General features: G+C 32.7%; 3 protein-coding genes across 3 annotated transcripts; 2 read left to right on the top strand and 1 right to left on the bottom strand.

The window, feature by feature from the left end:
• Positions 1–1449: 1449 nt before the first annotated feature.
• On the top strand, positions 1450–8332 carry LOC122534373 (mediator of RNA polymerase II transcription subunit 20). Its single transcript, XM_043664940.1, has 4 exons — positions 1450–1476; positions 4073–4381; positions 7254–7364; positions 8111–8332. The coding sequence occupies exons 1-4, from the start codon at positions 1450–1452 to the stop codon at positions 8201–8203; spliced, it is 540 nt and encodes a 179-aa protein (XP_043520875.1). The 3' UTR covers positions 8204–8332.
• A 2136-nt stretch (positions 8333–10468) lies between these two features.
• On the top strand, positions 10469–12372 carry LOC122534357 (very-long-chain enoyl-CoA reductase). The gene is made up of 5 exons (XM_043664903.1): positions 10469–10629; positions 10721–10768; positions 10985–11295; positions 11643–12052; positions 12154–12372. The coding sequence occupies exons 1-5, from the start codon at positions 10624–10626 to the stop codon at positions 12279–12281; spliced, it is 903 nt and encodes a 300-aa protein (XP_043520838.1). The 5' UTR covers positions 10469–10623; the 3' UTR covers positions 12282–12372.
• A 99-nt stretch (positions 12373–12471) lies between these two features.
• Positions 12472–16458, bottom strand: LOC122534352 (cilia- and flagella-associated protein 57). The gene is made up of 4 exons (XM_043664894.1): positions 16138–16458; positions 14538–16047; positions 14295–14465; positions 12472–14235 (listed from the first exon to the last, which is right to left on the bottom strand). Exons 1-4 carry the CDS (start codon positions 16335–16337, stop codon positions 12472–12474), a joined length of 3645 nt encoding a protein of 1214 aa, XP_043520829.1. The 5' UTR covers positions 16338–16458.
• Positions 16459–16586: the final 128 nt, after the last annotated feature.

Raw genomic sequence — 16586 nt, 5'->3', positions numbered from 1 at the left:
TAAGAAGAAGAAGAAAAAAAAAACAACGATAGCTGCGCCGGACTTTTGAACGCGTGTAAATTTCATCATAAATATTTTCAATTTCTTTTGTCGACGGAGAGAAATAGAAGAATGCACGAGTCGAAATTTCGTTTCGTTAAGTACTTGGACGATAGCCAGAGGCTACCGAGTCTCTTTAGTTAGTTAACTAGTTTCTAAAATATTCTAAAATAAGTATTTCACGAGACTCTGTGAGAATTGTATCGCAGAATGTACAATTCTTGAAAATGTTGAACGCACAGTGTTTCCGACTTTATGAAAAGCACGGTAATACCTTAATTTCCACGCTTAAAACAGAGACACGTACCGAGCAGCTACCCAGCAGTTGTAAAGAACGTCACCGGTCTGTTGGATGATGCTACGCGGGCGCAGGATTCAGCGAGCGTAAAGGGAATTTGCTTTGTTTAATTTTTTTTTTTTTTTTTTTTTTTTTTTTACGTTGCACAATGGAGAGACGAAAAATTACGAAACAGTTGATAAAAGTAGCGTGACATTCTGCGTGGTTCTGGAGTCACAGTTGCAGAAACGTAAACGCGTACGCGAGAGTGGTATCACCGCACGCGACAGAATATCCCGTCGCGTTAATTTCAATCGAGTGAAAACGGTGAAACAATCTCATTACAGATAACGAGATGCAGCACCGGAAATCTGTCAGATTTCCATTTCAATCCGCGATCCTGCCCCGATTTTATTATTCGCCGCGTCGAGCTGCAACTACATTATCATCCTCTGTCGGTTTCAATTGATCGGCTTTAATCAGCTCGTATCGCGCGAGATCGCCGATAATAATTGTTTACATTCCAACTAATTGAAACGCGATAATGATGAGATCGGTGATTCGTTTCTCTTCCCTGTAACGTTTCTTCCTCCCCGTATTGTACGATTGCTACAAAATGCGGCTTTGATTTTGCACGAGGCGTGACAGATCGATCGACTTAATAATAACCGGCATAGATCAGGACAAATTGACAATTCGTCGCGAGATGTTTAAAAATTGAAACGTTTCGTCGGAAGATAATTACGAGAGAAAATTCTGTGTTTCTTTTGAAATATTTTCCATTCGGGTTTCACTACACACGACGTCAATAAATCTTGATGTTTTATTCATATTCGCAAGTGCGTATGTCAGAGATAATATTAATTTATCCATCGAAAATTTAATTAATTTGCGAGAGGAAAATTCTGTGTCGTTTAACCCTTTAACTACACACGACGTCAATAAGCGATCTCGATGTTTTATTTATATTCGAAAGTGCGTCTAAGATAACATTAATTTATCTATCTACATCTAAGATAACATTAATTTATCTATCCAAAATTAAATCAACACAATCGACTTATATTTTAATTTCGTCGTTTCTCGAACCCGCTCAATTTTGACGACAATCTGCAAAGAAAGAATTCGTTGAAATGGGAAACATCTCGCCAGAGCGAGAGGTATCACTATAATAAACGATGCAGCGCCGAGGAAAAGGAGACAGGAGAGTTTGTTTCCCCGGTGTTGCAGGGAAAAGGAGGGGGTGGAGTAGGAAGTCGGAGGAAATAGGCGAATCGACTAAACCGCGGTTATTAGTTCTCGTTAACTAGCCGTCTGGGGGATTGGAAATTTATCGGGAAAACGGGGCTGGGGATAGAGATCGCGGTGGCCGCCAATCCCGGATAGTTTTCGCGTCCGGGAGGATTCATCGTGCAAGTTGACAACGTACGCCCCGGATCGAAGTTGAACTGCCTAAGCTTCGGATGCTGAACTTCAAGTTGCATCCAAGTTTGGCTGCTGAATCGCGGTTATACGTATACACGTGCATGCCTCGGTGTAAACAGGCATACTGCGAGCCTGGACTTATGTATGTACATCATCGTCGGCCCAATTCATCGTCGCTGTTTCGCTTTCTTCTCACATGATCTATCTTAGCATCTCCTTGCGACGTGCGTGGAGATGCTAAGATAGAGCTTAAAATTAACTGCTTGTGCTGACAACTGATTGCGGACCATAACGAGTGACCAAACACAGTATATATAAATAAATCGTCTTCTTTTTGAATTCATCGGTATGTCACTGGATAAAAATTGCTGAGAAGTAACAAATTTATTATTTGTTTTGCCTGAGTTGCACTTAAATATATTTAAAACTGGGAAAATATTGCAATTTTGAAACAAGATATTCTCGAGCGCAAGAGGTTAGGATTAACCGCTTGTGCTGGCAACTGATTGCGGACCATAACGAGTGACCAAACCGTGTACAATAATTCTTCTTTTTGAATTCATCGATGTCACTGGATAGAAATTACTGAGAAGTAATAAATTTATTACTTGTTTTACCTGAGTTGCACTTAAATATATTTAAAACTGGGAAAATATTGCAATTTTGGAACAAGATATTCTCGAGCGCAAGAGGTTAGGATTAACCGCTTGTGCTGGCAACTGATTGCGGACCATAACGAGTGACCAAACCGTGTACAATAATTCTTCTTTTTGAATTCATCGATGTCACTGGATAGAAATTACTGAGAAGTAATAAATTTATTACTTGTTTTACCTGAGTTGCACTTAAATATATTTAAAACTGGGAAAATATTGCAATTTTGGAACAAGATATTCTCGAGCGCAAGAGGTTAGGATTAACCGCTTGTGCTGGCAACTGATTGCGGACCATAACGAGTGACCAAACCGTGTACAATAATTCTTCTTTTTGAATTCATCGATGTCACTGGATAGAAACTACTGAGAAGTAATAAATTTATTACTTGTTTTGCCTGAGTTACACATAAATATACTTAAAAACTGGGAAAATATTGTAATTTTGGAACAAGATATTCTCGAGCGTAAGAGGTTAGGATTAACTGCTTGTGCTGACAACTGATTGCGGACCATAACGAGTGACCAAACACAGTATATATAAATAAATCGTTTTCTTTCTAAATTCATCGGTATGTCACTGGATAAAAATTGCTGAGAAGTAACAAATTTATTATTTGTTTTGCCTGAGTTACACTTAAATATACTTAAAACTGGGAAAATATTGCAACACTGGAACAAGATATTCTCGAGTGCAAGAGGTTAGGATTAACCGCTTGTGCTGACAACTGATTGCGGACCATAACGAGTGACCAAACACAGTATATATAAATAAATCGTCTTCTTTTTGAATTCATCGGTATGTTATTGAGAAGCAATAGATTTATTATTTGTTTCGCCTGGATTGTACTTTTTGCTCCAAAATTGCAATATTTTCTCAGTTTCAAGCTAATTTAAATATACTTAAATATATATTAATATACTTTAAAAATATATTTCAATATACTTAAATATAACCCGGGCAAAACAAACAATAAATTTATTACTCCTTAGTAATTTCTATCCAGTGATATCGTACCAACGAGTTCAAAAGTGAAAGAAAGCGACGAATTAGTCCGCGAACCAGTTGCCAGCGCCAAGGGGTTAATTTCAAAAGAGAGATCTTGTAATAAATTGTACCTCTACAATTAGGAAGATCTCAATTTCTAATTTGCTTTTCCTACGCGAGGTGTTTAATCCAGAAATTGATTGTATTCGATCAATTCGGCAATCAACTCCTTTATTACAAGCCCCTCCTAGATGTCTTGTTGTCAGAGATTTTCCTTAGGTCCAGGATTTGCCAAGAGAAAAAATTAAACACGAGCAAAATTCAATATCCAGAGTTTCTGACGTAGCTGACAAAAGATCTCCAACCAGATTGAACATAAAATACACACAACGGTGCAAATGTGACATAATTTCTTTCATATTTTTACTATTTCATCTTGTACTCGTCGTATTATTTTACTGAACTTATCGTTATCGTATCTTCTTGTGTAACTTTTCCTTCCTTAATCGTTTTTCCATTAAATAAATAAATATACTGTATTTGTCGTGTTATTTTACTTTATCGTTATCATTTCTTTTTTTTTTTTTTTTTTTTTAAATACCTTTTCTTCCTTAATGAATTTTTCCATCAAACAAATAAATATATCAAAGAAGTAAAAAAAAAAAGAAAAAAAGACTCCCTTTTAAAAAGCTTTCACCAAAACCCGAGGCTAATCCGAAATCCAACCTGTCTTTTGTTCAAGGTGTTCAACGAACGCTTCACGTTCTGCACAACTCCGAGCAGCCAGCGTCGGCGTTCGCGATTCTCGAATCGGGGAACAAGGTTGTCCCGCTGATAGCGGACGGCCTGTTCGATTTGTTAATGTACAAGATGTCGAGCGTCTACACGAACAAAATGCAGAAGATCGAATCCAAGGGGCCGCGTTTCGAGATCGGCGATTTCTGCGTGAAACTCGGCAGCGTGACCATCAATCAGAACTTCAAGGGCGTTTTGGTCGAGGTAAGCCCACGACGTTTATCCCAAGCACCGATAAAAACCGAAACCGAGATTGATGACTCCTCTGGCCGTTTCCCAGAAGAATGAGGAATAAACCAACCCGTGGAAAATGGCGCGCCCGAAAACTCCACGCGGGATGAAAGCGGGCTTTCTTTGTTTCAGCGAAAGAGTTTCGAGTAATTTTTCACAGCAGAACGGCGAACTTTTGCCCGGTATAATCGGTTGAATGAATAATCGCGGCAGATGTCTGATATTCGCGAAACTCGTTAGCAGGCTCCAGCAGCCGTCTATCGTTGCCGGGAGGGATCCCGAAGGATTCGCGCCAACTAATTAACTCGCGATTAAACTTGGAAACTGGCGGGCGTAGGGCTGCGCTACTTCCGAAGGCTTGTGTGCCGATCACGTGACGGTCGCGGGGCAATATCGATTGACAGCTCGGTCCACCGTGAGATTCAATACACGTGTGAGCTTCTTTCTCTTTCTCTCTCTCTCTCTCTCTCTCTCTGACGAATATCGCCGGCGGCTTCCTTTCCAATTTCGATCCAACTTTTCGATTCGAACTTCAATTAAGTCCCGCACGGGCGTGAAAGCGCCGCGCGAACTGTAGCGTAGAAACGCCGGAAGAATTCGATTTGCGTTCGCGAAGGCTACCACTGCAACGTGTCGTGTCGGGCGACAACGTTGAAATATCGTGCAGTCGCTCACGTAAGCTCGTGGAGACCTTTCTGCACCGAATAATATGTCTCGCGTTTGGAAATTTCATCGGTACCATTTCTGTTCGATGCATCTCGATTTTTGTAAATAGACATGTAGAGGAGCGATTCGTAGAGAATTGGATCGCCAAGAGTCAAGACACGACGAAGATCGAGTATTTATTAAACAACTAAGCTGTGTTAGGTTTCGATAAAAATTAAATTTCTGTTCTGCATCTCGATTTTTATAAATAGACACGTCGTGGAGGAACGATTCGTAGAGAATTGGATTGCCAAGAGTCAAGACACGACGAGGATCGAGTATTTATTAAACAACTAAGCTACGTTAGGTTTCGATAAAAATTAAATTTCTGTTTTGCATCTCGATTTTTATAAATAGACACGTCGTGGAGGAACGATTCGTAGAGAATTGGATCGCCAAGAGTCAAGACACGACGAGGATCGAGTATTTATTAAACAATTAAACTACGTTAGGTTTCGATAAAAATTAAATGTCCGCGAAACGCGATTTCCGATTCGGCTCGATTTATTTCTGAACGAACGTTTCGTTCCTGCACGGGAGAATTTCGCTCACGTAACACGTACCACAGACCTTGGCTCTGTGAAATTTTCGCTACAAACGTGTGAAATAGATCGGTCGTCGGCGAAAACATCTCGCGATATTAATTCTCTTTGTGAAGGAAGGAATACTCCTACCCAGCGTTTAAAAAGCATTTTCTTTAATGAAAGCTGATTTCGTTTTAACAACCCCATATTAAAATTCAACTGTTCTCTCGCGATACTTTGTAGAATGGTGGAACTTCCGTTTTACAACTTGGACTAACGGCGATGGCGCCCTCGGACCGATCCAACAGCTATTCGTATCGGTAACAACGCTGTTTGTATTCCACCGCGACATCGAATACGTTACGATAAATCCCCCGGCTCTCCCATTAATTTCACTGGAGGAAATACTGCGCCGTGGAACCTTACTAACTCGCTTCTTCGCCATCTTCCTTGTTTCTTCCTTGTTTCGAGTTCACTGCGACGGAAGAAAAATCGCCGCGCGAGATGCTTGTTTCTGCGTAAAAAGATGATCCCGCGATCGTTTATAAAAACGTGAATTTATAAATTTGTAAATTTGTAATGTATAAATTTACAATAAGTAAATTTGTAATAAATAAATAAATGATATTTCATTTGAAGAAGAATTGTAATATTTAAATATATAAAAATAAATGTATTTTATAAAGTATATAAAAATCGTAATGTTTCACTAAAAAATTGTAATATTTAAATATTAAATGTATAAAAATAAGTACATTTTATAAAATATAAAAAAATCGTAATATTTAAATATAAAATGTATGTAAAAAGACGTGATATTTCACTAAAAAATCGTAATATTTAAATATGAAATATATAAAAATAAATATATTTTATAAAAGTCGTAATATTTTACTAAAAAATTGTAATATTTAAATGTAAAATGTATAAAAATAAATATATTCTATAAAATATATGAAAATAGTAATATTTAAATGTAAAATACATGTAAAAATAAATATATTTTATAAAATATATAAAAATCGTAATATTTAAATACAATATAAAAGGACGTAATATTTCACTAAACGTAATCGTATCCTAAGATTTCGTCACGACGAAAGACGTAATATTTCACTTTCTAACCCGACGATTTCGTATTCATCATTATACTTTCGAATCATTCGCAGTCAAATTAAATTAGCCTGTTAATCATAACGAGACGCAAGGCGTTTTCGGCCGGAGAATTACTTGTTAAACAAGTTCACGGAACGAGAAAAGCGTGTCGGTGGTTGACGCGTGCTGCTAACCAGCAGACGTTCCCTCGAGCACTCGCGCTTTCAACCGGAGATACCTTGTCGTCGGGACGAGGAACTTAATTCTCGTCTGGAGCTGTTATTCTTCGTTTCGACTTCTATTTTGTTTCTCTTTTATTTTTACAGAAATTTTCTTCGTCCTCGTTACTTTGACCGTGCTTCGATCGAGATCATTTTCGTAGAAAGAGAAATGAAATAGTAGTTTTCCTTTTATTTTGTAATGCACACCTTCTTGTTTTTGTTCCCGTGTATTTTTTTTTTTTTTTTTTTTTTGTTTGGCGATAAATAGATATTAAAGTAATTATTTTGCATCCTTTACAGGTGGAGTATAGACCGTGTGTCGTTCCCGGAAGTGCATGGGAACTGATGCGCGAGTTTTTGCAGGGGTTCCTCGGATCCACCGTGTCCAATCAAGCGCCACAGTATTTGCAGGTAATATAATATAATAAATATAATGAATATTAATATAAAATTAATATAATTAATATAAAGCTAATATAATTAATATAAAATTAATATAATTAATATAAAACTAATATAATTAATATAAAATTAATATAATTAATATAAAACTAATATAATTAATATAAAATTAATATAATTAATATGAAACTAATATAATTAATATAAAATTAATATAATTAATATAAAATAATGTAATATAATAAATAACACATTTTGTCAGAAAAATGAATTGNNNACAATTGTAAATATTACAATTGTAATTAATATAAAACTAATAAAATTAATATAATTAATATGAAACTAGTATAATTAATATGAAACTAGTATAATTAATATAAAATTAATATAATTAATATAAAATAATGTAATATAATAAATAACACATTTTGTCAGAAAAATGAATTGAATACAATTGTAAATATTACAATTGTAATTAATATAAAACTAATAAAATTAATATAATTAATATGAAACTAGTATAATTAATATAAAACTAATATAATTAATATAAAATTAATATAATTAATATAAAATAATGTAATATAATAAATAACACATTTTGTCAGAAAAATGAATTGAATACAATTGTAAATATTACAATTATAATTAATATAAAATAATGTAATATAATGAATAACACATTTTTTTCAGAAAAATATGTCAGTATTTTCTAATGAAAACGAAATAAACAAAAATCATTTATCTTCTTACAGAACCGAATGAACGATATTTATCAACCGTTGGATACAATACAGCAGTATCTAGAACACTTTGGTCAGTACAGGAAAGCCACTGGTGTAATTTAAAGGTTTTAATTTTATCGCCTTTTGCATTGAAATGTCCCGAAACACCAATATCTCCTCTATAATTTTAAGCATGTGGTTACACATGAACGTAATCTACTTCTGTAACAATAAATTGCTTTCGACAAACTATCTGTTATCTTCACTCATATGAATGATCGTCCTCCCCCTAATATTATATATGTCGTTATTAAAATTGTTTTAATTCATTTTGCAGTGTTTTAACGAAATTCACGAATGATATGTGCAATGAGTGATTAAATAAAAAATCATATTCAAAGTTACATAAAATAAAGTTTAATCGTACATATTTCGAACTAATGTTCACGAACAATCTCGAGAGTAATTTACTAGAAATTAAATATTGTTCACGAGTGTGTTTCGATCTATCGAATAGAATCTGTACATTTTTATAGACATACATAGATCTGTACATTTTTGTAGGTTAAACGGAGGATTGGAAGAAATCTAAGGGATCTAATTTCGAAGATCTAATTAAAAAAGTTCACGAATTAATCCTCTTAATTAGCTTTCGCCACAAATGAAAATTTGATCGATTCATGGACGTCGAAACACCAGCGCCGCGGTGAAATGATAGAACTAAATTAATGATGTAATTTCAGATACGGAGATACTGCCATCTACTGGGTAGCATCATTTTTTTTTTAGTTTCAAACCGAAGAAAAATGTACATCGTTAATTTAGTTCCCCAATGTCGCCGCTACGCGGCATCAGTGTTTTAGATCAAATTTTCATTTGAAAAAAAAGAGTCTAATCAAGTGAATTAATCCTGTCTTCAAAATTAGACACTCAGCTGTCTTCTTAAGTGTCTCATTTGATTCTCAAAATACATGTAAAAAGATTTCTCCGTTCAATAGATTGAAACATTCACTGGAAGTCCCCACTTTAACAATCCTGAGTTTGTTTCGTTCAAAGATATTTATTTTTACATCATGCAGCAAGTGTAAAAAAAAAATTTTCTTTTCGAAAATTGTAAAAATTCAAACATCTCACCAAGGAGAAGTTTCTCCATCACTGAACAATTTTTTCGTGACCAGATCGATCATTATCTTTGAAATTGAAATCTTTTATATATTTTATATGATACAAAATGCTCGTATAAAAACTATATGTTTGTAATATATATGGATATATAGCATGTTGACAATGATTCTGTCTTTAGTCAATGATATAATATTATAAAATAATTTGGGATTTTAAAAAAACTAAATAATTGAAATAGTCGATAAAATAGTAATTGGATTGGTAAACAGAATATCTACATTACCTACTTATGTCTTGACAGAATTACCTACTGCCATCTATTGGGTCGATTCATTTCTATAATTTTATTTATGTGCACTGGATGACACCACTTTCTTTTTTTCAGCTAAACTTAAAGAAAAAAAAAAAGGAAAAAAGGAAAACTGTTCAAAAGATGGCAGTATTAGTATCTCTATGATGAATTACATCGTTAATTTAGTTCCAGCATTCCATTACTGTACGATGCTAATGTTTCCATATCTTAAATCAAATTTTCATTTGCCCAAAATATTAATTATGTATAAAGTTTAATTTGTCAATTTTTTTTCATTCCATCTTCCAAATTAAAGTTTCAGCTTTCTTACAATACTTCACTGGACCTACGAAATACATGTATAAAAATTTACAAATTCTATTCAGATATATCGAAACGTTCACTCAAACAATTTTGAAATAATAGTAAAAATCTATGTTGCAAAAGAAATAATAGTGACATTTATGAATAAAAATCACAAACTCTTCTAAATATTTTATTGATGAAAATTTTCAAGCTAATAAATAAAAAATTAATAAATCTCACATGTAAAATCACAATCGGTTTCGTTATAACATGCATATATGTCATTTGCGTCATATTTATGAATATTTATATAATATGAAATGATACTTCGTTAATGTTGAAAGTTATGCACATTCTTCTCATAAAATCTTTTATACATATATTATCCCAGTGATAAAAATAGCATTAATTACTTTATCCGATACTAACGTTAATTATCTTTGAAATGTTTTTTGTGGAAATTATATTAGTCTGCGTTATCAATTTAAAAAACATCGAAATATTCATAAAAGTAATTTTTATCACTTAAGTTAAATATATTGTGAGAAATATTTTTAATAAAAAATACACAAGTAGCTATTTAACGACGATTGATTTTCATTTTCAACTTATTAAAAATAAAAATATGAATGAGAATCATTGGTCAGCAGAAAAAATTGAACTTTGTACAATTAAACGACATCAGCGCTACATTACGCTGTTTTCTCTGACCATTAGCATAGTAGTTTGTAGTGTGAGGAGAGTAGCAGTAGTGAGTCGGTTCTTTAGAGAGTGAAGTTACAAAATCTCGATCAGTTAATAAAATTGTGCATTGACAAAAATGGAGGTACATATTTATTCATGTAATGTATATATTAAAAGCAATAACCAATAATCAAAAAAATATATAATTCAATGTATTTTTCTTGTTTTTTTAGATTCAAATATTGACCGCGAAATCATCAAAATTCATAGCAAATGTAACCGTAAGTAAATAAATAAATAAAAATAAAATAAATACATGGTTACAGGTCATTCATCTTAATAGAAAATTTTTAAAATTTATGCTTTACCAACACAAAATTTATTCAGTAATTCTTGTCTCATGTAATATGTATAGATTTATAATGATATACACAAGTTTAAATTTCTAATGAGAAATTTTTCTATGTATGACGTATTATATACTTTATATTCTTTAGGTGGAACCTAATACAACCATACGACAAATCAAAGAAGAATTGATCAAATTAAAAAAAGCACCGCATGTTCACAGGCAAAGTTTAAGATTAGATGCCAAAGGGAAAGCTTTATCTGATTCAGATACCTTGAAAAATTTGTCTATTTCTAATGGAGGAAAATTATATTTGAAAGATCTTGGACCACAAATTAGTTGGAAAGGTGTATTTTTAGTAGAATATGCTGGTCCATTATTTCTTTATTTGTGGATATATCAGCGTCCCTGGATATTTTATGGTGATACAGATGCATCTAAAATTGATAACATAGTCCAGTGAGTTTATTTAACAAATTCTTAATATATTTACATAAATTCAACAAAGAATTATATAATTAATATATAAATTTGTAATTTCAAAAAAAAACCTGTAAAAGAAATTGCATACCTTTAAAATTATTAATAGATTTAAACTATATTTATTAGAAATTTTTACCTGATATTTTACTCCTTTATATATTCTTTAGAGATCATATGACATACTAATAAATAATTCATTAAGTTATCACTGCCATTTTGAATTGCTAAAAATTATAATGCTTTTAATGCTAATTAAATATTAATATAAAAGAATAGTTAAATAAAATCAGACATATATCAAATTCTTAATTCTTTAATTTCAGTGTGGCAGCTCTTTGTTGGACTATACACTATGCTAAAAGACTTCTAGAGACATTGTTTGTGCATCGATTCAGTCATGCAACTATGCCACTGCAGAATCTTTTTAAAAACTGCTCTTACTACTGGCTGTTTGCTATGTATGTAGCATATCATGTAAATCACCCTTTGTATACAGCTCCAAGTCAGTTACAGTTCCTTAGTGGGCTAGTAGCATTTGCACTTTGTGAATTGGGAAATTTGAGTATTCATATAGCTCTAAGAAATTTGAGACCAGCAGGAAGTACAGTGAGAAAAATACCAGTACCCACTGGTAATCCTTTTACTGTATTGTTCAATCTTGTATCATGCCCAAATTATACTTATGAAATTGGCAGTTGGATTGGATTCACTATCATGACTTCATGTTTGCCAGGTATAAATATTTTTTTTATTTCATCAACAAAATATTACACGTAATGTATATATTATATATAATTTATATGATAATTATATATAATTATCATTTATTTTCAGCTGCTCTCTTTACCTTTGCTGGTGCATATCAAATGACTCTATGGGCATTAGGAAAGCATAAAGCATACAAAAAAGAATTTTCTCAATATCCAAAAAATAGAAAATCTATCATTCCATTTATTCTTTAAATAATATAATTCTAATTTAAGGTAGTTGTGTTGGTTACTATTATTATAACATTTCTTTGTTCAAATTTGTTTAAATAAATAATTTACAATAAAAAAGGATCGTACATAATTTACTGTTAAAAGATTTTTACACAACCAATTAAAAATATTTATCATATAAAAAGTTTCTACTTACGCGTGACAAGCATATCTAAAAAGTAATTTTAGTTTCTGGTTCTTCGCAAGGTAGTTTGCTTATCAATTTATACATATCATCTTTTAAAGCAATTATTATATTCTGACACTCTTGCATTTGAGACCTGTATTCAGTTCGCAATTGTTCATGCCCGTAACACGCTTCTTCCATTCTTTTTTTTGCTTCTGACGGCTTTATATCTTTCGCCGCTAAACCTAACAGACTTTCCATATGCTGTATATGTTTTCTTGCGTCTTTTAATTCTTCTCTCAAAGCATTTAATTCTGTTATTAAAATAATATTTTCCTCTACCGTTTTATCTATATCTTTGCCGTTGCCTGTCTTATCCTGGAAAACTTGTCTTTTAAGAGAAGCTATCGTTCTTTCTAAATGATCCCTCTGTTTTATAAATTCGCATTGCGCGTCTAAATCCGCTTTACGGCTACGCAGAAATTCATCGCTTGAACTGTATTTATGATACAATTTTGTCACAGCAGCTTTTAACGCCTGTGGTTCTTGTACAAGCCCCGAAGCATCAAGCAAATCTACTCGTATTCTTTTTAAGAGTTGTTGACATCTTTTATTCCGATGTATTTCATATTCAAGTTCACGTCTTGCAGCTCTCAATTTCTCTCTCAGTTCATGTAGCTGTAATTCTAAACTAACAGTGGTTTTATGCAAGTTTACAAGTTCTGTTTCCATATCTCGAATTTTCTCTTTGAGCTCTTTGATTTCTTGATCCCGCGGTTCTATTTGATTTTTCAACTCTGTAATCTTGTAGTTCAAAACGAATTTAAACTTCTCCAGTTCCTGATTTGTACGTTTTAATTCATATATCTGACGTTCCCTATCTTGAATCGTAATATCTCTTTCATTTATTTCGCTTTTCAGATCTTCTTTATCTTTTTCTAATTCCTGAATAGTCTTTTGGAAATAACCGTATTCGCTCTGCACTCGTTGCAGCTGTCTTTTCAAATCTTCAACATCTTTCAAACTAGTCATATATCTGTTACGCAATGTTCCAGCTTCCCCTTTCAGCCGTATATTCGCCTCCTTTTGTTTATGCAATAGTGTTTCATAATTTGTTTTTAGTTCCAAAATCTCTTTATCAGCATCATCTTCAACTTGCGTCATCATTTCTTCGTGTACTCGTGCCTGCTGCGTCATTTCATCCTGATTTACTTCTAATTGCAATTTTTTCTCATGAAGAAGTGCTTCGTATTTAGTGATTGCTTTCTGCAATTCCTCAATACCGTGCTTCTCTACTTCTTCCAATCGTTTCTCATAATTCTGACGTACATTATTCATTGTATTTTCAAGCGCTAGATATTTATCATATTCTACAATCAGTTTAGCATTATAATTCGTTTCCATTTGATTCATCGTCTCTTCGTGTTTCTCCTTCATTTTAAGTATTTCGACGTTTATTGTATTCAGTTCATTCTTATGGTCTTCCTGTAATCTACTTATCTTATCTCTTAATTCTTCAATAGCTTCGAAATATCCTTGATGTATATCTCGTACTTTGTCATTATGTACTACTTCTATTTGACGAATTTTATACGCGTGTTCAGTTTCAAGTTCCCTCATTCTAACATTTAAATCAATTATTGTTTGTATTTTCTCTTGCAAGTCATCTTTATTAATTAGCACTTCATTTGTATATGTGAGTTCTTTCCCAATCTTTCCTTTTCCTTCAGGATAGATTAATTTCCAAATACATAAACTACCATCTATTCCAGTAGATATCAAAAACTGTTCGTTATAAGAAAGGGCAATCTGCAAAGAATAAAGCCTAATTACATTGTACTTTACTTCATACACTTATAGGTTCCTACCTTTGTAATATCAGCAGAATGAATATGAAAAGTTACATAGTGTATCGGTTCTTGAAATGGATATTTTACTGATAAAATAATACCACCGGGGCAAACAAAAAATAAAACTTGATCTTCTTTCCCTAGTACTATGGAATACATGTTTGCATCAGGGAAACTATATTGTCGCGTCTAATATGAATAGTATACCAGATTATCCTCTGTTTATGTTTATAAAGTTGTAGAGAATTTATATATTATTACCGTATTATCTTTTATTTCGTATATATTATTATCATCAGCAATGCAATAGGTAATCTGTTCATCAGCAGAAAGAGCAATATCATGTAAAACAATCCCTTTTAAAATTATTTCGGCAGAACGACGACCAGTAGTCATATCCCACTGATAGATTGTACCTTCTGCACCTAGTGTAAGTAGTTTTGTATCTGTTTGTGACCAAAGTAAAGTCTTCACTCTATTAGTATGCCCTTTTAAAATAAAACTGCTAGTAAAACCAATAGTACAATAAATTTGTACAATATTTCCATTAACAGCGGCGAAAAAATGACCTCCGTGACTAAATTTCACGGTCTTACAACATCTTATAGAAAATTCCTCCATAGGTAATAAATCGTCTATTAGTATGCTCATGAAACGTAATTTATCGCTAAATCCAATCAAACAGAAAAGACCTGTAGGGTGTAAAGCAATTCCACAAATATCTTCTGTATATTGTTTATGTAAAATTAGTCTTTCTGATTCAAAATCCCACAATCTTACACTATGGTCAAGTTCTCCACAAGTCATGAAAGTGGATTTCCAAGCACATACAGAAAGATCACTTATGGGTCCAAAATGCCATGCCTGACCCATAATTTTTAACTCTTGTGGTTCTGGATCTACATTTAAGTCTGGTCCCCATAATCTTGCATAAAACAACTGAGGCCAACCAGTTGTAATTAACAAACGGTCTGAGCTTAAATTAACATTTATGCTATTGACTTGATATAAATCTTCATTCTCTTGCTTTGATATTTGAGTTGGTATTATATAAATATTTCTTTTTGTATATTTATGCGGGCCTTCTTTCTCAAAAACTATAATTGTTCTTGAGCCAAATGCATATGCAAAACCTCTTTGAAATGCAATTAAACAACGAACATTATTTTCCCATGGGATGTCTTCTTTTGCATCCATAGTTGCAATAGAACTACTAGCTTGTATAACATATTCTTCGCGAATTTTCAGATTCATGAATACCGTGTCAGTCATTTTATAGATATTTTTTAAATCACCATTCTCTAAGTAAAGTATTTTACCATCTTTGGTTCCAAGCAATAATCTATCCGAATTCAACCAAGTCATAGAACATGTAAGAATATTGTCTGCTTTAGAAAATCCATACGGCCGCCATACAGTGTCAGAAAGAGTCAAGAATTTAAACGTGTATAGACCTCCAAGTGCAAGTACTCCTGCCTCAGATGGATTACAAGCTAATATTTCTACAATAGCTAATGGATTCTGAGGAGTGCCTACTTTTATACTAGACTCTACTTTTCCCTTTTCCCAATTGTAAAAAAGCATTGTTTGGTCAGGCTCTCCTGTAACTGCAGCTAGATGCTTATTATCAAAAGTAAATCCTATACATGTAAATCTTGTTACATCAGGTGCATCGTATGGTATTCCAAGAAGTTTCCTTCTTTTCAGTGTATCAATATCATAAATAGAAATAGTAGGTTTTTCTCCAATATCGCATATTGCAACATATTTTCTTTACAAGAAAAAAAGAAAAAGATTAAAACAATAATGTTAAACTTTATATTAGAGGATACAAATATTAACTATATGTGGAAAAACCTACTTGTTATGCGTAACTGAAATTATATTTATTTGCTGTTTTTCAGGTAAACGTATGAACCTTTGTCGATATTGCGGCACGTTATGAAGTGCTATTACATTTCCAACAGGGTACAGAATTTCTGTATCCGAAATGTAGTGAACATTTGAGCTTATATCAGTTTTTAAACCATAAAATACCCTACTTTGCAAATGAACAACCATTTTAAGAATTTTTTCTTTTCTTTCACTAAAAAATACGAAGATAACTTTCGAATTTTATACACAAAATATACACGTCTACTTCCAAGAATCTGTATTTATACTTCCATAGCAACAAACACAATTAACATTCAAAAATTATTATTTACGATACTAGTAAGTAAAAAAATTTGCCGGCTCCAGTATTTATAAATAAAATTGTCAATAAAAAGTCGATCATACATTTATACATTCATATAAAGATTATAGTTC

Source organism: Frieseomelitta varia, unplaced genomic scaffold (genome assembly GCF_011392965.1).
Source record: "Frieseomelitta varia isolate USP_RPSP 00005682 unplaced genomic scaffold, Fvar_1.2 scaffold_588, whole genome shotgun sequence".
NCBI classification, from domain to species: Eukaryota; Metazoa; Arthropoda; class Insecta; order Hymenoptera; family Apidae; genus Frieseomelitta; species Frieseomelitta varia.
This window is presented reverse-complemented; position numbering and strand designations above follow the sequence as displayed.

What these genes read in the sequence shown, in the direction of transcription:
- LOC122534373 (XM_043664940.1), top strand. Translation starts at nt 1,450, where the DNA reads ATGGGAAACATCTCGCCAGAGCGAGAG. An exon ending in TCAAGGGCGTTTTGGTCGAG is followed by an intron (nt 4,382 to 7,253) that starts GTAAGCCCACGA and finishes CATCCTTTACAG; the next exon opens with GTGGAGTATAGACCGTGTGT. An exon ending in AAGCGCCACAGTATTTGCAG is followed by an intron (nt 7,365 to 8,110) that starts GTAATATAATAT and finishes ATCTTCTTACAG; the next exon opens with AACCGAATGAACGATATTTA.
- LOC122534357 (XM_043664903.1), top strand. An exon ending in AATTCATAGCAAATGTAACC is followed by an intron (nt 10,769 to 10,984) that starts GTAAGTAAATAA and finishes TATATTCTTTAG; the next exon opens with GTGGAACCTAATACAACCAT. An exon ending in AAAATTGATAACATAGTCCA is followed by an intron (nt 11,296 to 11,642) that starts GTGAGTTTATTT and finishes CTTTAATTTCAG; the next exon opens with TGTGGCAGCTCTTTGTTGGA.
- LOC122534352 (XM_043664894.1), bottom strand. Translation starts at nt 16,337, where the DNA reads ATGGTTGTTCATTTGCAAAGTAGGGTATTTTATGGTTTAAAAACTGAT. An exon ending in ACGAAATAAAAGATAATACG is followed by an intron (nt 14,466 to 14,537) that starts GTAATAATATAT and finishes TATTCATATTAG; the next exon opens with ACGCGACAATATAGTTTCCC. An exon ending in ATTCTGCTGATATTACAAAG is followed by an intron (nt 14,236 to 14,294) that starts GTAGGAACCTAT and finishes TATTCTTTGCAG; the next exon opens with ATTGCCCTTTCTTATAACGA.